This window comes from Leucoraja erinacea, chromosome 19, assembly GCF_028641065.1.
Source record: "Leucoraja erinacea ecotype New England chromosome 19, Leri_hhj_1, whole genome shotgun sequence".
In the NCBI taxonomy this organism is placed as follows: domain Eukaryota; kingdom Metazoa; phylum Chordata; class Chondrichthyes; order Rajiformes; family Rajidae; genus Leucoraja; species Leucoraja erinaceus.
In genome coordinates this window covers 9640795-9662686 of record NC_073395.1, presented here as the reverse complement: position 1 = coordinate 9662686, position 21892 = coordinate 9640795, and the positions used below count along the sequence as shown (strand labels likewise).

Here is a 21892-nt window from a genome sequence, read left to right as displayed (position 1 = left end):
TCCTCATACATTAACCCGATCATCCCCCGGGATCATTCTTGTAAACCCCCTCTGGACCCCCTCCAACGCCAGCGCATCCTTCCTCAGATATTTGGACGCAAAACTGCTCACAATGCTCCAAATGTGGCCTGACCAGCACCTTATAAAGCCTCAGCATTACATCCCATCAAGTCCTCCCAAAAGGAATGCTAACATTGCATTTGCCTATTCTCCCTACACACCAGGGGGTAGTTTGCAAGAGACCAACAAACCTGCACGTCTTTAGAATGTGGGAGGAAGCCGGAGAAAACGGGTGCGGTCACAGGGAGAAAATTGCAAACTGCACACAGAGGTCAGGATTGAACCTGGTTCACTGGCGCTGTGAGGCAGCAACTCTACCGGCTGCACTACAGCGCTGCCTCCTTGGGAATCCCTTTATTTCATCAGAATAGATTTGTAAAATGCGGCAAAGCAGAAACACAATCTCGTTACATTCCTTTATTAAGTTGTAATGAAATTGACAGCAAAAAGGTATTGATTCAATTGGATGTGTGTGGAAGAAAAATCCAAAGAGCTGGGATTGGAACTCTGAATCTGTTGATCGAGTTTTAGCTAAGGCTTCTCCCCCATCCTACTTACTGCAGCTGAGCAGTGGCGGTAGGTTTGTGCGGGAAGGAACTGCTGATGATTCTTTAAACTGAAAATGGACACAAAAAGCTGGAGTGACTCAATGGGCCAGGCAGCATCTGCGGAGAAAAGGAGTAGGTAACGTTTTGGGTCGAGACTCTTCTTCAGACTGACAGTGGGGGGGGGGGGGGAAAGAAACAAGAGATATAGATGGTGATATAGAGAGATAGAGAACAAATTAATGAAAGATATGCAAAAAGTAACTGATAAAAGAAAGGCAGCAGGTTTGTCAGCAGAGAGTCTGATCCTACTTGACACTCTGGGGGAGGCTATTCAGCCCATCGGGTGGAGGCCGTACCTCACCTACCTTGAGATGACCTCTGCTGATGCTTCAGAGACGCAGCATGGAAACGGACCGTCCAGCGATCCCCGTACACTAGTACTATCCTACACACATTAGGGACATAGGGAAACTTTACATTTTTACAGAAGCCATTTAATCTACAAACCTGTATGTCTTTGGCGTGTTGGAGGAAGCCAGTGCACCCGGGGAAAACCCAAGCAGGTCACAGGGAGAGCGTACAAACTCTGTACAGACAGCTCCCATAGTCAAGATCGAACGCGGATCTCTGGAGCTGTGAGGCAGCAACTCTACCGCTCCGCCACCAATCTTCTCCACCATTTGGTATGATTGTGGTGACACTGTTCTAGGTTAGTTGGGATACAGCCTTCAAGTATAAAAGTTGCTCTGGTTCCTTAATCTTGGAGCAGTGCAAAGAGACCCACTACAATAGGTTGACACAAAATGCTGGAGTAATTCAGCGGGACAGGCAGCATCTCTGGAGAGAAGGAATGGGCGATGTTTCGGGTTGAGACCCTTCTTCAGATGGTAAGCCATGGGAAAGAGGAGCCATTACATTAGTTGTCTTTCCCTGCTGATTCTTACCCCCCTTAGCCTTAAACTTACCCCACCGCCCCTTACCCCCCCCTTATCCTTATGGTCCTGTCGCACGTAGGCGATTTTTCAGTCGAGGCCACGACTAGTTCCCAGAATGCGGGAACTCCTCACGACCAAGAAGGCGACTCCCCAACCATCCAGCAACCACCCGGCAACCATGTGGCGACTGCAGAGTCTCCTACAGTAGCCTAAAAAAATCGCCTAAGTGGGACAGGCCCATTAAATGTTTGCCCTCTGGTCATTGACCTTCCCACCCTGCGGGGAAAAAAGGTTCAGGCTGTCTACCCTCTCTAGGCGTCTCCAGAGAAAACATTCCAACGTGTGCCAACCCCTCTTTTAGCTAACGCCCTCTAATCCAGGCAGCATTCTGGTAAACCTCTTCTGCCTCCTCACCAAAGCCTCCACATTTTCTTTGAAATGGGCAACCAGAACTGTACCCAAATTACAGCCAACTATTACTGCTTTTTTTGTTAATGTCGTTCTACAAATTAACGTAACCCAATTAAATTCCTTTCCTCTGGCGTCCTTATGATTTATACTATTGCTTATGTGCCATAATCAACTTCAGACTAAATGAAATATTACTAATTAGTTGTCGATAATTCTTTTGGAGAGTATAGAGAATCCATTGTTGCCAAAGGTTAAAGAAAGATTTTTCTTTGCAAAAAGCAATCGGTGGCGTAGTTGGCAAAGCTGCTGCCTCACAGCCCCAGTGATGCCGGTTCAATCCTAACCTCTGGAAACCGTCAGTGTGTTCATAAGTGATAGGAGACGAATTATACCATTCGGCCCCTCAAGACTACTCCGCCTTCAATTATGGCTGATCTATCTCTCCCTCCTAACCCCTTTCTCCTGCCTTCTCCCCATAACCCCTGTATTAATTAAGAATCTATCCATCTCTGCGTTAAAATGATCCATTAACTTGACCTCCACATCCTTCTGTGTGGAAGGAATTCCACAGATCCATCACCCTCTGACCAAAGAAACTCCTCCTCATCTCCTTCCTAAAGGAATGTCCTTTTAATTCTGAGGCTCTAACCTCTAGGCCTAGACTCTCCCACTAGTGGAAACATCCTCTCCACATTGCTCTGTCTGGGTCTATCCTTGAATGGAGTTTTCACGTACATCCTGTGACCAACTCACAAGGATATGCAGGTTGCTGGATTTATTGGGCATTATCCATTGCACTGAGTGTGAGGCTGAGCTGTTGCGTCTGGGTGAGGTTTATGGCAGTGTGGGTAGAATAAAGTGGGGGCAAGCAGGGGGCGGCTCGGCAGCCTCAGCAGCCTCCACATGAAGCCACGACCCGCCGCTCCAGGCCTTGTGTTTAGCCACGCAAGGGCAACCCTGCTTATTTGGGTCCATGTCTGTGCTTATGGTCCACCCTGCACCCACCACTGCAGTGATACATGGTGCTATTGTTCACTGTAGCACTTGAGCAGTATGCTGTCATATTAGGGAAACTGAACCATCCTACCACAGCCAGAGAGCAGTCCTCAACTACTATCTACCCCATTGGTGACCCTCGGACTATCTTTGATCGGACTTTATTGGCTGTACCTAGCACTTGCTCTGCACGGCAGACATTACAAGGCCTTCTACGCCCGCACCTCCAGACTCAGGAACAGCTTATTTCCCAGAGCTATCGCTGCTCTGAACCGGCCCTGCTGAGTAACCCCCACCCCCATGGACTGTCTCCCTCGGATGGTCACGTCGCATAGACACATTTAGTCTGTTTTGACTATTTTACTGTTGTAATGTTCTTTTTACAAACCATGTTCTCGGGGTATCTAAATCTAAATTTTAGTAGTTACTTAAGTTATGATGTCGGATGGAAGCTGCATACCCAAATCTCGTTGAACTTATGTGCAATGACAATAAAATATATTATTATTATTATATTATTCCCTTCATCATCTGTCGGCAGTCGCTAACTAGGCAGGGACTAACTCTACAGAACGTTTTTCCTTCTATTATTTATAATGTAAAAGAATATGTGTGTTATGATTGTGTTTATAATTTGTTTGGTTGTTTTGTTTGTCTTTTGCACAAAAGTCCGCAGCATTGCCACTTTCATTTCACTGCACATCTCGTATGTGTATGTGACAAATAAACTTGACTGACTTGACTTGAAACGAGTATGACTGCCTTCATGGAGGCCCCCTGTGCGTGACTTTGTTTAACGTGGGGAGACTGGTGCACAGACAGCCACCACACGGTCCTTGACAGATCTGGGTCAGGATCCAGTGGCATGGAGTCCAAGACGACCGGAGACCCTTTTCTGCTGCAGACGTCATCCGCCTTCCCAGCCACAGTGTTGACGCTCCACTAAAGTCAGCCATCATCCTCCGTTGCGGTCTCGGTTGGATTGCTCTTTGTCAGGGACCTCCCCCTCGACCTTACCGCCATGGGTGGCCCTACCAGGAGCATAGCTCCAGACGGCATCGCTCTCAGGATCTCAGGTCCACACAAGCTTCTCCACCACAACAAGGTGACAATCTACAGAGAAGATGCTCCCTTATGATGTATCTATATACTGTAAATGGCTTGATTGTAATCATGTATTGTCTTTCTGCTGACTGGATAGCACACAACAAAAGCTTTTCACTGTACCTCGGTACACGTGACAATAAACTGACCTGAAACTGTACATGTGTGGGAATTTGGAACTTTGAATTATCTGAATTAATAGTGCAAACAACACAGTTTAAAATCAGTAAATCCGACTGCATTCCGCCTATTCTTCAACAGCTGTATCTTTAATTTTTATTTACCTTTATGTGTTATTCTATTTTAGGTTTGCTGCAAAACTGGGCCGGAATCAGCAGCAATCATCCGAAAGACTAAGGTATTTGCCAGTTCAGCTGGCTACATGTTTGTCCTTGTGCTGTATCAGTTATATAAATGTGTGGGAAGGGACTGCGGGTGCTGGGTTAGAGTGAAGTTAGACACAAAAAGCTGGAGTAACTCAGCGGGACAGACTGCATGGCCTGCTGAGTTACTCCAGCTTTTTGTGTCTACAAATATGTACTGTAGATGTCTTTCAAAGAACTCCCCACAGGCTTACTTTATCCCAATGGAGGATTTACACCCATCCAAGTTGTCATTGAAGAATAAACTGTTAGTGGCACGAAAAGGATTTAAATGTAAACACATCCTGGTTTTGTTTCCACGGGAACTGGTTCAGTTTAGTTCATTTTAGTTTAATTTAGAGGTACATACAAAGTCCCTTCCCACCGAGTCCGCACCGACCAGCGATCCCTGCGCACTAGGGAGAATTTACAATTCGAACCAAGCCAATCAGCCGACCAACCTGTACGTCTTTAGATTGTGGGCGGAAACCGGAGCACCCGGAGAAAAGCCACGCAGGTCACGGAAAGAACGTACAAGTTCCATACAGGCAGCACCTGTAGTCGGGATCGAACCTGGTTCTTTGGTGCAGTAAGGCAGCAACTCTACCGCTGCGCCTCCGTGCTGCCCCCTGCCTAGGTTCATAGGTTATGTTTTACGGCAACTAGAATGTTCCATAATGTTTTACGAAATTAGCAGGAGTAGGCCATTCGGCCCTTCGAGCACCGCCAAATATGTGTGATCACAATAATGTTCTTATTGATAAAGGGCCACATCTAACTCCCTCTTAAATGCATTCCGTTTGAGAGAGTTCCCAGATTCCAGCATCTCGGTTTTAAAGGATTTCCCCCTTATCCTTAAGCTGTGACCCTTAAGCTGTAAATTGTAAACCTCCTCAATGCATTCCGTTTGACTCCAGCATAATCAGTGATACTCAAAATATTTTGCGAGGTTAGTTGGTTTCCCCGAGCTGATAAATAGAAATACCTCAACGTTCTCTTTCCAGCCATTACAAAGCCAAGGTGATCATTTAGATCCGAACTGAATGAGGTGTTCCACGATTTATTTAAGTGTAGAAACTATGACAACCTACACATAACATTGTATTTCCTATCCTTATTATTAATTTCTACATTGTTTTATAGACTTAGAGATATAGGCCCCGTACAGACAGTACCTGTGGTCACGATTGAACCTAGGTCTCTGGCGCTGTAAGGCAGCAACTCTACCGCTGCGCCACCGTGCTGCCCTTAATATATGCTATACTTAGTCTTGTAAGTCAACCAAATTCAAATACAATGGGTAGAGCAAAGGGAAAGATTCATAATTGCAGAATATAGTTCTCTGTATCGCTGTGCAGCAGTGAACTATATGATCTAAAACAAATCCTGATGGAAGACTCTTGGTGTGAGTAGTTGACGGTTTTACTCTCACTTGCACTGTTTTGGCACCAATTTCCTGATTTAATTTCAGCTTTGCTGAATCTGCCAAATTTTGCTTCGTCTTTTATCGAGCGTTTAAACTAAAATGTTCTGTTGCCTGCAGTGGGAGATTGCAACATGTTTTACTGTGCATTTAATGAATGCTGAACCCAATCGATAATCCATCAACTGCTCTTTTCGACCCATCCAATAACTGTATTGCGACCAAGGTGATACACTCACAAACGGTGTTTGAAAGCAAGGATTTGCTTTTCACGAGCATTGTTTATTACGAGTGGGTGAGGCAGACTGGAATACCAAGCTCATCTTTCGAGAAACAGGACCTTTCGGCCCACCGGGTCCGCGCCCACCGGCGATCAGCTGTAGGGTAGTTCTGTTCTACACCCAAAGGACAATTTACAGAAGCCAGTTTTAACTTAGTTTGGAGATACAGCGCGGAAACAGGCCCTTCGGCCCACCCAACCCCACCGACCTGTGATCCCTGCACGTACGCTAGGGACAATTTACATTGATACGATTATACCAACTCAATTAACCTACAAACCTGCACGTCTTTGGAGTGTGGGAGGAAACCGAAGATCCCGGAGAAAACCCGTGAAGGTCAGAGGGAGAACGAACAAACTCCGTACAGACAGCACCGGTAGTCGGGATTGAACCAGGGTCTCTGGCGCTGTAAGACAGCAACTCTACCGCTACGCCACCGTGCCGCCCCAATTAACCTACAAACCCGCTCGTCTTTCAGTGTTTGCAGGTTACCTCCATCCATTGGTCCTAATGTGTCGAGAGAGTGGGTGAGAAAATAGGATTACGTAGAACTATGCAAATGGGTGATCGATGGTCAGTGTGGACTCAATGGGCTGAAAGGCAGGCCAAAGTGGGAGGGAACTGGAGGTGAGCACGGTGGTGCAGAGCCAGAGACCCGGGTTCGATCCTGACTGAGGGGGGCTGCCTGTACAGAGTTTGTACGCTCTTTCAGTGACCGGGTGGGTTTTCTCCGGTTGCACTGGGCTCTGGCTTCCTCCCTCACTCCAAAGACGAGCAGGTTTGTCGGTTAATTTGGCTTCAGTAAGAAAAAAGTAAGCTGTCCCTAGTGTGAGTAGGATGGTGCCAGTGTACGGAGTCATTGGGCGGCACGGACTCAGTGGGCCGAAGGGCCAGTTTCGGCGCCGTATCACTAAACTAAACTAAAAAACGAAACACCTGGAGAAAACCCACGTGGTCACAGGGAGAGCGTCCCTTACTCCATGTCCCAAACCCTTAGTCAGGTTCGAACCCTGGTCTCTGGCGCTGTAAGGTATCGCTGCGCCACTGTGCCACCCATGTCGCTCAAACAGATTTACTGCCTGAACCAAAGAAACCAAATGAGCCAAGGATCATCAAAGCAACACACAAATTGAACCACGGTTCCTGTAGAAAAACAGATAGATAACTCAAGCAAACCATCCTTTGCAGCTAAATCAATAGAGTAAATTTGTAACAATTACAGGTCACCATAAATAGATAAATAACATTCCTGTGCACCACATAAAGGCTCCCTGGAAGCCTAGAGCGGAGCTGCCAACAGATGGATAAGTCCGAGCTCTGTGATTTTTCTTCAGTCAGGGACAAGTTATTTCTCCATCCCTTTATCTTTATTTCACGTTCTAACTACAGAACCATTTCTGTGTTTCGGTTTGTAAGCTGGGGTCACCAAAGCTAATCCTTCAGTCAGTGCAGAGAAAAAATGATTTCTATTGCACTGCCAAGCTTATCCCTTTCAAAGGTGGTGTTCTCTATTGGTGTGGATAGCACAGCTTTTTACTGAAGCTCTTGCAAAGTGCGATTTTGTAAAAAAGTATTGAAGCAGCAGTAGAATTGCTGCCTTACAGCACCAGAGACCCAGGTTCGATCCTGACTACGGGTGCTGTCTGTACGGAGTTTGGACGTTCTCCCTGTGAATAGTTCTACCCTACAGAGCAGGGTCAATTTACAGAAGCTAATCGATCTACAAACCTGCACGTCTTTGGGATGTGGGAGGAAACCGGAGCCTGCGGGTCACGGAGAACGTACAACCTCTGTACAGACAGCACCCGTAGTCAGGATCAAACACGGGTCTCTGGCGCAGTAAGGCTGTGACTACTGCTGCGCCACTGTGCCACCCCTTGGAACTTGCCATCTGAGCATGTGTCTGAAGCTTGGGTGATGTACTAGTGTTTGGATGATCATCTAAAGCCTTGGCAATGGTTTCTGTATAATTGGAGAAAACAGTGGGCGCTGGGCTTTGGAAACTAATTGCTAATAACACAAACTTGTAAGTCATTTTCAAAACACCTGTCGGCTCGTAATCCATTTTGCTTGTGGCCAAAGCAGGTGGTTAAATCTTTTACGTCATAATAACCTAACAGTTGGTAGGTGGTCGGTGAGCTGATCTATTAAAAGCTTCAATTTTCACTTTTAATGAGCACAAATGATGTTACCTCAGGCAAGTGTCATTATGGTAGATATTTAATACATCCTTAATGCCATTTCAAACATTGTTGGTGTCAGGAAAAGCTGTGGCAAGGACACTCATGTATACAGTGCAGACAATGGGATTTGATTTGAACTAGATACTGGCAACTCTTTTTGTAGTTTAAAGATACAGCGCTGAAACAGGCCCTTCGGCCCACTGAGTCTGCGCCGACCAGCAATCTCCGCACACTAACACTATCCCACGCACACACAAGGGACAATTTATGTTTTTACCAAGCTTACAAACCTGTACGTCTTTGGAGTGTGGGAGGAAACCAGAGATCCCGGATTAAACCCACGCAGGCCACGGGGAGAACGTACAAACTCCGTACAGACAAGCACCAGTAGTCAGGGTCGAACCCGGGTCTCTGCCGCTGTAAAGGGCTTGTCCCACTTGGGCGTCATGCAGATGGTGCGCAAAGATTTTGTACATCCCATAATCCTGGGGCGTCGCGTGTCACTGCCTACGTCACCACGCACCATGTGCACGTAATGTGCACCATTGGCGCATCACGTGCACGTCACGACGCGTAAGTTATGTCGCGTAAATGACACGCAGATGACGCCCAAGTGCGACAGGCCCTTAGGGCAGCAACTCTACTCCTGCGCCACCTACAGTTAAAGAAAAAAAATCTTGGATTGAAAAATGTACGTTTTGAAATTGCCCCAAATCGCTTGACAGTCATGGTGAAACTTTGAAGAGCCTTTTCGACTTTAGAGATACAGCGTAGAAATTAGCCCTTTGGCCCACCGAGTCCACACGGACCAGCGATCACCCCGTACACTAGCAGTATCCTACACACGTTTAATAATGGGCTTTGTCTAACTCAGTCTGAAGATGGGTCTCGACCCGAAACGTCACCCATTCCTTCTATCCAGAGATGCTGCCTGCCCCGCTGAGTTACTTGGCATTTTGTTTCTATGTCAGTCTGGACAAAAGTGCATTTATTCTTGTCTCTTGTTTTCCTGCTTGTGGGTATTGTGGAGTTGGACGTGTGTTCTCTTAGAGTCCTAGAGTCTTACAGTGTGGAAACGGGCCCTTCGGCCCAACTTGCCCATGCCGACCAACATATCCCATCTACACTAGTTCCATCTACACTAGTCCCACCTGTCTGTGTTTGCTCCACATCCCTCCAAACCTATCCTATCCATGTACCTGTCCAAGTGTTTTTTTTTAACTTGTAATAGTAACTGCCTCAACTACCTCCTCTGGCAGCTCGTTCCATATTCCTATCACCCTTTGTGTGGGAAAAAAATGTAGCTCCTATTTAAAAAAAAAAAAAAAAAAAAAAAGTCCCTATTAAATCTTTCACTCCTCACCAATGATCACCCCCTACATGAGCACTGTCCGTATGGAGTTTGTATGGTCTCCATGTGACCGCGTGGGTTTTCTCCGGGTGCTCCGGTTTCCCACCACTTTCCAAGGACGTGCAGGTTTGTAGGTTAATTGGTTGCTGTAAATTGTCCCTTGTGTGTAGGGTAGTGCTGGCGTAGGGGAGATCGCTGGTCGATGTGGACTCGGTGGGCCGTATTCATGCTGCATCTCTAAACTAAAACGTTGTAGTCGCCTTTGTAACCCAGCTGGACCGAATGATTCGAGATTGCAGGAGAATGCGTTAATTTTGTGACTGGCGTTATTTTTGTGCTCTCTTTATCTAGGTCGTCATGCAGGATTATACATACGCGCCGCTCAATACGATCAAAGATGGAGTCACTGTCAACGTATACGGTGTTGTGAAATTCTTTAAGCAGCCTTATCGCAGCAAAGGAACAGGTACATAAGAACTTGTGACTTGCATGACGTCTGAGTATATAACATAAGTAGAACTGTACCATTGCAAATGGGCAGGGTGTGATATGACACAATGTGAATTCGCTAAAGGTTAATTATAGAACAGTATTGTATCAGCAGGATAGTCAGATGTGTATTTGCATCTTGATCAGTACGGATGTCGGGGGTTATGGGGAGAAGGCAGTAGAATGCGGTTGAGAGGGAAAGATAGATCTGCCATGATTAAATGGCAGAGTAGACACGATGGGCCGAATGGCCTAATTCTGTTCCTAGATTTATGAATTTACGAACTGAGCTTCCTACTTACGCTCATTCCTTTCCATTGTTTCGCCTTTGGATATTTTGGACCTTGGTTTTAGTTCTTTGCTCATTTTGTTTCTACTGCTATTTCTAATGAGGCAATGCACATCCTTAGAGCGTGTAGGAAGGAACTGCAGATGCCGGTTTACACCGAAGACGGGCACATAAAGCTGGAGTAACTCAGCGGGTCATGCACCATCTCTGGAGAAAAGGAAAGGGGGACGCTTTGGGTCGAGACCCTTCTTGACCTATTCCTTCTCTCCAGAGATACTGCCTGACCCGTTGAGTTACTCCAGCATTTTGTGTCCTCATTCTTCCAGCATTTTGTTTCAAGAAAATAAACCAACTTTTTTCTTTGGGTTTTCACTCATCTTCTTGGTTGAACAATTTCAGACTCGTAAAATCCAATTTGTCTGCTTCCTGTAATAAAACCCCTTGGATGTGTGACCCCTGGTAGCAGTTCGAGCCCTTCTCTCTCCTCAAAGATGCATCTTCTGAAGACCCGCAAGGTCAGGAACAGCTTCTTCCCAACAACCATTAGGCTATTAAACACTACAATCACCAACTAAACTTTGAACTACAAACTATCTCAGTTGCACTTCAGGCTTTCCCTCTCTCTCCATCCCTCCCTCTTCCCAGTTCTCCAACCGGCCTTGCTGTCTCCGACTACATTTTATCTCTGTTTGCTTTGGTGCTGCCTTCTCCCAACTAACAATGATCTATTCTACATTTTCCTTGATCTCCATTCCCTTTGCCCCGTTTTCACACCTTACACATCCTTTTCTATGTATCTCCTCCTCCCCCCGACGTCAGTGTGAAGAAGGGTCTCGACCCGAAACGTCACCCATTCCTTCTCTCCAGCGATGCTGCCTGTCCCGCTGGCCTGACTTAATAAGGTATAAGTGTGTGTAGGATAGTGTAAGTGAGTGGGGGTCGCTGGCTTGCGCGGACTCGGGCCTGTTTCCATGCTGTATCTCTAAACTAAAATACGAAACTACAGGCTGGCTAGGATCATGTACGAGATTGGCTTTTTTTTTTTAAGCTTGCCCTTTCGACCGCCCACGTTGACTTTGAAAGGTTTCAGAATTTCTCATTGTAGCGACATCGCGCGAGGGAGGTGGGCGGAGGTGTCCGCAGCTGCTGCGCTGTGGCGTGTGTGCTTCTGATTGAGCTTGGCATGACCCCAGGGGGCAGTCTCCGTGGCAAAGTCAGTCCTCATTACCTCTGCACTTCCACAGCAAACCTGACTGCCTGCCCTTTGCTGTTGAGTTCACTGCCGAGCAGAGAGGTAACAAGAGCGGTAACATTTATTGGATTGCCGCAGCAGCTCGAGCCTGCGTGTAATTATACTGTCAAGCTCACTGCTGCTGCTGGGGTGGCTTAAAATCCTCGCTAACTAAATTAAAACTATTGCTGGCGAAGATGCCAGGCGATGCTTGGTCCGTTTTGCGTATTGTAAAAGAACACAGAACAGGAACATTGTCGACGCCCAGATCCAAAGCTAAAATCTCCCCTTGTCTGCACGTGGTCCCTATCCCTCCATCCCTCTATGTGCCTCTAAAAGTTTCTTAAATGCCACCAAGTCCTGCCAGCACGTTCCAGGCAGAGGGTCTCGACCCGAAACGTCACCCATTCCTCCACTCCAGAGATGTTGCCTGTCCCGCTGAGTTACTCCAGCATTTTTGTGTCTCGTTCCATTGCTGCACGTCACTTATTTATTTCTTCCGTGCTGGAATTTGCAAATGAGTTTTCTTTTCTCCCCAGCTGAGCATGACCCAATGTTGCCCAATGTCACGCAGTCAACTACCCAGCAGCCGAGAGGTTAACTCTCGGTCACCAGGCATTGTGGTCGCATTGATGAAGGTCATAAGTGATGGGAGCAGAATTAGGCCATTCAGCCCATCAAGTCTATTCCGCCATTCAATCATTGGCTGATCTATCTCTACCTCCTAACCCCGTTCTCCTGCCTTCTCCCCATAACCCCTGACACACCCGTACCATTCAAGAATCTATCTATCTGCCTTAAAAATAATTCTGAGGCTGCGACCTCTGGTCCAAGACTCTCCCAAGCGCGTGAGGTGGTGGTGGAGACTGCAGGATGCGGCGCAGAGGATGCATTGGTGCTTCGGCAGAACTGTCGCAGTATTTTCTCGCTGTCCCACGCATCTGGAGCCAGTGGGTGGTGCGTTACAGCGCCGCCACCAGATGCATGAGACAGCGAGGAAGGTTTGTGCCCGTTCAGCCGAAGCACTAAGCATCCTCAGCGCCGCATCCCGTGGTTTGACCTAAATGATTCTAATCTTTGTCACAGGCCATAATTAGAGAGCGGCTCTGCATTTTAAAAAGCATCCATTAAACCCGGGCTGCGGGTCAAGTTGGCGGAGCGAGCTTGCAGCTGAGGCAGTGTTCGTTTCAAATGCCAGGTGTCAGATTAGAGTGTAAGCAGTGTGCCTTTCCTGCCTTGCGCAGTAATCTTTGTTCCCCGGGGGCTGTTGCACTGGAGTGTCGTCAGTCAGGTGACTCGCTCTGCAGGGGATCGAAGCCGAAAGTGCCGGAAACATTCGGCTTGTTGGGCAGCATCTGCGGAAAGAGAGACGATTAACGTTTCAGACCCGGTGCCCGTCCTCAGCAAAAACTGGGCCGTTTAAGGCTCCCGAGTCTGAAACATTGCGATCGGGGGGGGGGGGGGGGGGGTCACGGTGGCGAGAGTGGGTAGAGACGCCGCCTCACTGCGGCAGAGGCCCGGGTTCGATCCCGACTACGTATGCCGTCTGAACGGAGTTTGTACCTTCTCCCTGTGACCGCGTGGGTTTTCTCCAGGTACTCTGGTTTCCTCCCACACTCCAAAGCCGTACAGGTTTGCAGGTTAATTGCCTTCGGTTAATTGTAAATTGTCTCTCGTGTGTGTGTGTAGGATAGCGTTAGTATACGGGGATCGCTGGTCGGTGCGAACTCAGTGGGGCGATGGGCTTGATGCCGCGGTGTATCTCTAACGCCTAAAAGTCTGAATCTCACAGATTTCCCCAGACTCTAGATGTGCTTAGTGCATTTTCAATGCTTTGTGCCTGAACATTGAGTTCTCTGGAGTGGAACAGCATTTCTTGACTGCTGTGTGCTCTTGTGCACTTGAAGTGAGTTCAAAGTCATAACATTGAAACAAAGAAATGCAGATACGGTTAATGCATGAAAGTACACAAAGTGCTGGAGTAACTCAGCAGGTCAGGCAACGCCTCTGGAGAACAAGGAGAAGTGGGGACCATTCTTCAGGCTGATAGGTGACATTTTGGGCTGAGAGCCTTCTTCAAATTCTGAGTCTTAAACATAACTACAGAGTCTGAAGAAGGGTCCCGACCCGAAACGCCACCTATACATGATCTCCAGAAATGCTGCCTGACTCACTGAGTTACTCCAGCACTTTGTGTCCTTTTGGTTTCCATGTCAGTTGTATTCTAGGAGGTACCATCCCTCTTGGGGGTGTCTTGGGAAAGAAATGAAACGCAATAGTTTTCAGGAGATGCCATCATTGAGTAGCATTGGATGGCCACGTCTTCATACAGTGAACCAGACTTGTGACCAAGGTCGACATACTTGCCTTTTATGTGATCGATAATGTGGGGAGTGGACAAATTATTGTTTATTGGTGGCACAGCGGTAGAATTGCTCCCTTGCAGCGCCACAGTGCCGTCTGTACGGAGCTTGCACGTTCTCCCCGTGACCTGCGTGGGTTTTCTCCGGGTGTTCCAGTTTCCTCCCACGCTCCAAAGATGTACAGGTTTGTAGGCTAATTGGGTTGGTAAATGGCCCCTAGCATGTAGGATAGTGCTAGTGTATGGCGATCGCTGGTCGGCACGGACTCGGTGGGCCGAAGGGCCTGTTTCCGTGCTGTATCTCTTAATTACAATTAAACCACAAAGTACTTGTGCTATAACTCCAGGATAAGCGATGGACAAAGAAAACCAAGCCCTAAACTAAACTAAAACTTACTTATTGCCCTCACGTGGAGACAGGACAAGTCGCAAGTTTCTCTTACCCAAAGTCTTCCTTCCTGTTGAGAGATCACTCTCTTTCAAGAGAGAGTTAGATTTAGCTCTTTGGGCTAATGGAATAGGATGATCAGCCATGATCATATTGAATGGCAGTGCTGGCTCGAAGGGTCGAATGGCCTCCTCCTGCACCTATTTTCTATGTTTGTCCATCACTGTTTATCGTCTCTGAACTGATGTGAATCATTTGATTAAAGTCAGCAACACTGACTAGTTTATTGTTCAGCTTAACGTGTGTACACTATGTCACCATGTTAGTATGCTCAATGGCCAATTAAATGTACTCGTGTGCAGGAAGGAACTGCAGATGCTGGTTTAAACCGAAGATAGACACAAAAAGCTGGAGTAACCCAGCTGGTCAGGCAGCATCCCTGGAGAAAAGGAGTAGGTGAAGTTTCGGGTCGAGACCCCACATCCTTGTAGACCCGGAAACGTCACCCATTCCCTTTTCACCAGAGATGCTGCCTGTCCCATTGAGTTACTCCAGCTTTTTGTGTCTATCTTCGGACTACACTGAGAGCAGTGTTGAAGAGGTACTGAGCAAGGCTCCCACCTCCCCGCAGCCTCACACTGCAAGACACACAGTGAATGGACACAAGCGTTGAGCGGCATGGTGGCGCAGTTGTAGAGTTGCTGCCTGACAGCACCCAAGACCCGGGGTTCGATCCTGTCTACGGGTGCTGTCTGTACTGTACCTTCTCCTTGTGACCGCGTGGGTTTTCTCCGGGTGCTCAAATTTCCCCCAACACTCCAAAGACGTACAAGTTTTTTTGGTCAGTTGGCTGAGGTAAAAATTGTCCCTTGTGTGTAGGTAGGTGTGTAGTGTGTACGGGGTGCTTGCGCGGCCTAGGAGGGCTGAAGAGCCTGTTTCCGCGCGCTGCATTCGCTGGAGTCCAAAGCTCGGAGCAGTGACGTTGTCCCTCAGCGTGACTTCAAACACGCAATGTGCCTGCCTCGCGCTGCGTAAAGGCCTCGTATAAAATCAATGTATGACCATCAGCAACGACTCATTCGGGCGGCAAAAAGACGAGCTGCAGAGCGAATGACTTCCACTTGCAAGCACCTGACAGCAGACATTAACAGCTCAGTCGCGAGCTGTTCACCAGCTGTCTTGTGTCTTTAGCTGACAAGTGCTTTCTCAAATGGGGAGACAAATCAGTCAAAAGTAGTGTGGGATGGCATTGAATTCTCCAAGTGTAGATATGTCAAAATCCCCTCATCTACTCTTCCCCCTCTCTCTCAACTGTCATATGATCGTAAGAATTCTCTGCCACAGAAAGCAGTGGAGGCCAATTCACTGGATGTATTCAGGAGAGAGTTAGATATAGGGATATCAGGGGATATGGGGAGAAGGCAGGAACGGGGTACTGATTCTGGATGATCAGCCGTGATCATACTGAATGGTGGTGCTGGCTCGAAGGGCCGAATGGCCTACTCCTGCACTTCCTATGTTTCCATAAGGAATAGGAGTCGAATTTGGCCATTCAGCCTATCAAGTCTACTCCGCTATTCAATCATGGCTGATCTATCTCTCCCTGCTAACCCTATTCTCTTGCCTTCTCCCCATAGCGTCTGACTCCTGTTCTAATCAAGAATGTACAGACTGTGCCCCAACTTTTAGTTTATTTTAGAGATACAGCACAGAAACAGGCGCTTTGGCCCACCTAGTCCACGTCGACCAGCGATCCCCGCACACTAACACTTTCCTACACACACCAGGGACAATTTACAATTTTACCGAGACCAATTAGCCTACAAACCTGTATGCCTTTGGAGTGTGCTTTACAGCGCCAGAGACCCGGGTTCAATCTGACTTCTTGTTGCGAATGAAACATAAACCAAAGGAATAGTTAGATCTCAAGCCGGGTGTTGAGCAGCCAGGTTGTTGTCTCTGCGTCAATGTCTGCCAGGCCCTGAGTTCCATTTGGTGGGTGATAGAGCGGGCACCCAGAGGTGGCATGGTTGGCTGTCTGTTGTTCTACTATGGGCGCTTGTCTGTACGGAGTTTGTACCTTCTCCCTGTGACCACGTGGGTTTTTTTCCGAGATCTCTGGCTTCCTCCCACACTCCAAAGCCGTACAGGTTTGTAGGTTAATTGGCTTGGTATCATTGTACATTGTCCATAGTGTGTGTAGGATAGTGTTAATGTGCGGGGATCGCTGGCTGGACTCGGTGGGCCGAAGGGCCTGTTTCCACGCTGTATCTCTAAAGGGCCTGTCCCACTTTCACGACCTAATTCACAACCTTTTTTACTCATGGACATTTTTCATTATGCTAGAAAAAAACGCCCCGACCTACTTGATGCCACGAGTAGCTACGACTAGCATCACGGCCTGCTAGGACATACCTACGACCCCCTACAACCTCGTGACGACCATGCTGCGAGTATGAGTCACGGGCTATCTCGGCAGAGGTCGTGAAAGTGGGACAGGCCCGTAAACTAAACTAAAGGGTCCTGACCTGAGAGTAGACAAAAGTGCTGGAGAAACTCAGCGGGTGCAGCAGCATCTATGGAGTGAAGGAAATAGGCAACATTTCGGGCCGAAACCCTTCTTCAGATGACCCTTCAGGTCATCCCGAGATGCTGCCTGACCCGCTGAGTTACTCCAGCTCTTTGTGCCTTCTCGTCTGCCATCCCAGTGCAGCCCAGAGTGGAAGCTGCATTGCCTGAGATGCTGTCTGTTGGATGAGAGGTTCAATGAAAGGCCCTGCTAATTTGGAAGAGAGCAGAACCTCTCCACCAGTAAAACAGATCGTCAGGTCATTTTATGTAATTGCTGTTCGTTTCCACACACCAACAGGTTCTTAATTAGCTGTGAAGTATTCTGGGATGTCCGGATAGGTTGTGGAAGATGCTGTACGAATCAAAACCCTTTTGTCTATTATTCTCATTCAAAGCAGCCTGCATATTGTGCAAGTGTCTTTCAATCCACATTTGTTCAACTGACCAGCTCCTCTGATAATCGCAAACACTTTAACTCCTCCTCCCATTCCCACACTGACCGTTCTGTCCTGGGCCTCCTCCACTGTCAGAGTGAGGCCAAACGCAAATTGTATGAGCAGCACCTCATATTTTGCTTGGGCTGCTTACAACCCTGCGGTATCAATTTTGATTTCTCTAACTTCAAGTAACCCTTGTGTTCCCTCTCTCCCCATCCCTCCCCACCCTAATTCTCCGACTCATTTCGCCATCCTCAGGGTTAGATTTTACTGTTTGTATGCCTCCTCGTCACCTTCCCCTCAGCTAACAATGGACACATTTCCATATCATCGTCTGCTTTGATCTGACGTTTTCACACCTTGCCTTTCATATCTCTCTCACCCCTGACTCTCAGTCTGAAGAAGTGTCTTGACCCAAAACGTCACCCATTCTTCGGCCCATCAAGTCTACGTGACGCTGCCTGACCCGCTGAGTTACTCTAGCATTTTGCGGCCATCCATCCATCCTGCAAGAAGTTCAGTAATTGTCACCGTTCCGACAGTTTAGTGGATTGCCCGTTTGCAATTCACTGCTAGCAGTTAAACTGTTCAATCTGAATCATCGCTTGGAAAGATGGCTGGGCGGTAGTTGTAATAATGGAGTAGGGAGAGTTGATTGCTCCACAGTTTAATTGGCTGGCAGGTTCACTCGATGTAACCCTGTGGAGCCATTTGAATCAAATGACAGCTGGTGTTAAAAAACCTGCCTCCTGCCGCTCGTATTTCATAATACTCTGCTCAAGGGAACGTCGGGCAAGAAATTGGATTGACTGGTGCGTGTTTTTTGTGCGTGATATATATATATATGCAAGATGCACATAAAAGCAACCGGAAATCATACCCTTCGGGAACATTGGTCCAAACACTTATGGGCACTGTCCATATCGAACCGTTTCACAAGCTGCCATTGACAAGACGACACAACTAATCATCCCCCATATTGAAGGAAGGATGTACGGCCACTGGCTGCGGTCAGAATACAGTAGTTCAAGTTCAAGTGAGTTTATTGTCGTGTGTCCCTGTATAGGACAATGAAATTCTTGCTTTGCTTCAGCACACACAACATAGTTGGGATTTACTACAAAACAGATAAGTGAGTCCATATACCATAATATAAATATATACACACATGAATAAATAAACTGATAAAGTGCAAATAACAGAAAATGGGTTATTAATAATCAGTTTTGTCCGAGCCAGGTTTAATAGCCTGATGGCTGTGGGGAAGTAGCTATTCCTGAACCTGGTTGTTGCAGTCTTCAGGCTCCTGTACCTTCTACCTGAAAGTAGCAGGGAGATGAGTGTGTGGCCAGGATGGTGTGGGTCTTTGATGATACTGCCAGCCTTTTAGAGGCAGCGAGAAGTAGAGAAGCTCGTTCACAGGATGAGGGGTTTGACTTGTCATGAAAGGCTAAAAGAGTTAGATTTGCCGCCTTTGGTATTTAGAGGGATGAAGGAAGATATTGCGATGTTTCCACTTGTAAGAGAGCCTCGCTGGTTCAACAGGTGCTTTATTTGCCACCCGTGCAACAGCCCAGTGAAATTCTTTTTGCATGCATCGCACTTGCCATTTTGGGCGCCATTATTCAGAGTCCAAAGATCGGTCAGCCCGCGCGGTTTCGATGTACCGGAGCAGTTCCCGTGAACCGAGGTCCCTCTCCTCCCCTTGCCCCCCCGGCCGTCTTTGTGTCCCCGGGGCCACCCTGGTTCACCCTCCCACCGGCCCTTGCTCCTCGCATCCAACGTCTCCATCTACCTCCCAGTTACGCCATCCGATGGGCCTTCTGGCGGGTTCCCGATCTTGCCGTCTGACGAGCATTTGGGTGTGCCCCGCCTGGCCTTGAACCTTACACGATATGAGACAATCATTTAGAACTGAGATGTGTATGAGAAGGACAAAAGTGCTGGAGAAACTCAGCTGGTGCGGCAGCATCTATGGAGTGAAGGAAAAAGGCAACGTTTCAGGCCAAAACCCTTCTTCAGACTGTTGTGTATGAATTCCTTCAAAAGATGTTGAATCTCTGAAGTTCTCAGAGTGATGCAACAGAAACAGGCCCTTCGGCCCACTGTGTCATACTGTCCATAGACACAAAGTTCTGAAGGTAACACAGCGGGACAAGCAGCATCTCTGGAGAGAATGAATGGGTGGTGTTTCCGTTTGAGACCCTTCTTCAGAAGGGGGGGGGGGGGGGGGGTCGATGGATGGAATATATCCTCAATAAGGATGGGGATATAGTTGTTTAGTAGTTTATTTTCTCCGTGGATTGTCACCTTGTCGTGGTGGAGAAGTTTGTGTGGACCTGAGATCCTGAGAGCGATGCCGTCTGGAGCTATGCTCCTGGTAGGGCCACCCATGGCGGTAAGGTCGAGGGGGAGGTCTCCGACAAAGAGCAATCCAACCGAGACCTCAATGGTGGAACAGGCGGAGGATGATGGCTGACCTTAGTGGAGCATCACAACGGCTGGGAAGGCGGATGAAGGCTGCAGCAGAAAAGGGTCTCTGGTCGTCTTGGACTCCATGCCACTGGATCCTGACCCAGATCTGTCAAGGACTGTCTGTGCACCAGTCTCACCACGTTAAACAAAGTCACGCACAGGCCAACCTCGGAGACACCCATAGTCAGCCATGACCGAAGGGGACCTAAGAAGTTTATTTAGTATATATTTGTTTGACTTGTATTATGGTGGTGGGTTTTGTTTTGACTTATTCTGTACAGTGAATATCATTGTAAATCATTGATTAAATTATGTTTGGTTAAAAAAATATATAAGAAGGGATTAAACACAGATTAGCAAGGAACGTGAAGCTTGACGCCATGTGGTAAAGTGCTCCTAATTTTGCCCGCACAGTGGTGTGCGGAGTATTAGAAGCTCGCTGTGCAAGCAATTGCCGACTCGTCTCATTTAACACCATTGAGGGGAAATAGGCTGAAAGCTCCACAGATACCTCTCTCTGCAACAGCCTTGCGCAGCCACCAGGATCCATGCCTCATTATACTGTATATAGCTCAAGCACAGTCAACCTATTGTCCCATCAATTATAACCCTCACTGCACATAAATTAAAAGGCATCTGGAGATTTATTTCGCTCTAAATTGTGTGTAGCTGGAGAGAGGGAGAGGGGAAAAAAAGGTTTCCTCGTTAATTACTTTATTTTTGAAACTTACTTTTGGTGGTTACTGAGGCGGTTATGAGTCAAACACATCATCCTAGGACTACAGAGCTCCACAATGCTGGGGTGTGTGGGAAGGAACTGCTGGTTTAAACTGAGGACAGACACAAAAAGCTGGAGTAACTCAGCGGGACAGGCAGCATCTCTGTAGAAGGAATGGGTGGTCAGGTCGAGACTCTTCCTCAGACTGAGAGTCTGGAGAGGGAAACGAGATATGGAATGGTGATGTATGAAAACGAGAGATCAAAGCGGACGAAAATCAAGGAAAATGTTGAATAGAACATTGTAAGCTAAGGGAAGGTGACAACGAGGCATACAATGGAAAATTTAATCAGGAGGACTGTCAGACTGGTCGGAGAACTAGGTTGCAGGAGGGATGGAGAGAGAGGGAAAAGCAAGGGTTACTTGAAGTTAGAGAAGTTAATATTCATACCGCTGCCCAAGCTAAATATGAGGTGCTGTTCCTCCAATTTGCTTTGGGTTTTGTCCAAATACACTACATATGAAATATGTTCTTTGTTTCTGTTTGTGTTTCGTTATTGAAGCAGTAAAGTAAGCAGCAACTCAGAAATGCTGATGCTGGATAATGAGTGTAAACTGGATTCAATAATGACTTTTGACTTCAAATGGCTTTCTGTGTGCCAGTATGAAAAAATACTGTGGTAATTAAAAGAAAATCCATTACCTTATTGAACGGCATGAATATTTGAACGTGTTATGACCTGCTGTCATTCCCTTCAGCGGGACCTAGTTGAAATATCGTGGAAGAAGGAACTGCAGGTGCTGGTTTAAACCGAAGATGGACACAAAATGCTGGAGTAACTCCGCGGGATAGTCAGCATCTCTGGAGAGAAGGAATGGGCGCCGTTTTCGGGTCGAGACCCTTCTTCAGACTCGGTGGAAATTTCAAAAGGAAATGTGAAGTCGCTGCAGATGGGGACACGAGGGACGGCAGACGCTGGAATCTTGAACCCGGGTCTCACCGTTGTTCTCGGCGGTCCACCTCGTCTCGTGGCCTCTCCTCGCTCTCGGCGGCACGGTTCCCGGCGACGCTGGTGGCCCGGGGTCGGTTCGGAGTCCACGGTGAGCGAGCCGGGCCTACAAGTAGAAGAGTGCAACAATTGGGGTGCGAGAACAGCGGACTTCACTCGGGCAGCGTCCAAACGCACTGCTCTGCCCCCCCCCCCGGCGCCATCTTGCGCTCTTCACGTTTCAAGTTCTTAAAACGCCAGAGTCTTATCACGGCCTTAAAGGCCTGAC

General features: G+C 47.6%; 1 protein-coding gene across 2 annotated transcripts in view; it reads left to right on the top strand.

Moving 5' to 3' along the window:
* pot1 (protection of telomeres 1 homolog) overlaps window positions 1–21892 on the top strand; it is a 115752-nt gene that overhangs the window by 38300 nt on the left and 55560 nt on the right. For both annotated transcript variants that reach the window (XM_055650256.1, XM_055650255.1), the window contains exons 6-7: window positions 4362–4412; window positions 10006–10120. In XM_055650256.1, the coding sequence (XP_055506231.1) occupies window positions 4362–4412; window positions 10006–10120 (166 nt within the window). The remainder of the gene's footprint in view (window positions 1–4361; window positions 4413–10005; window positions 10121–21892) is intronic.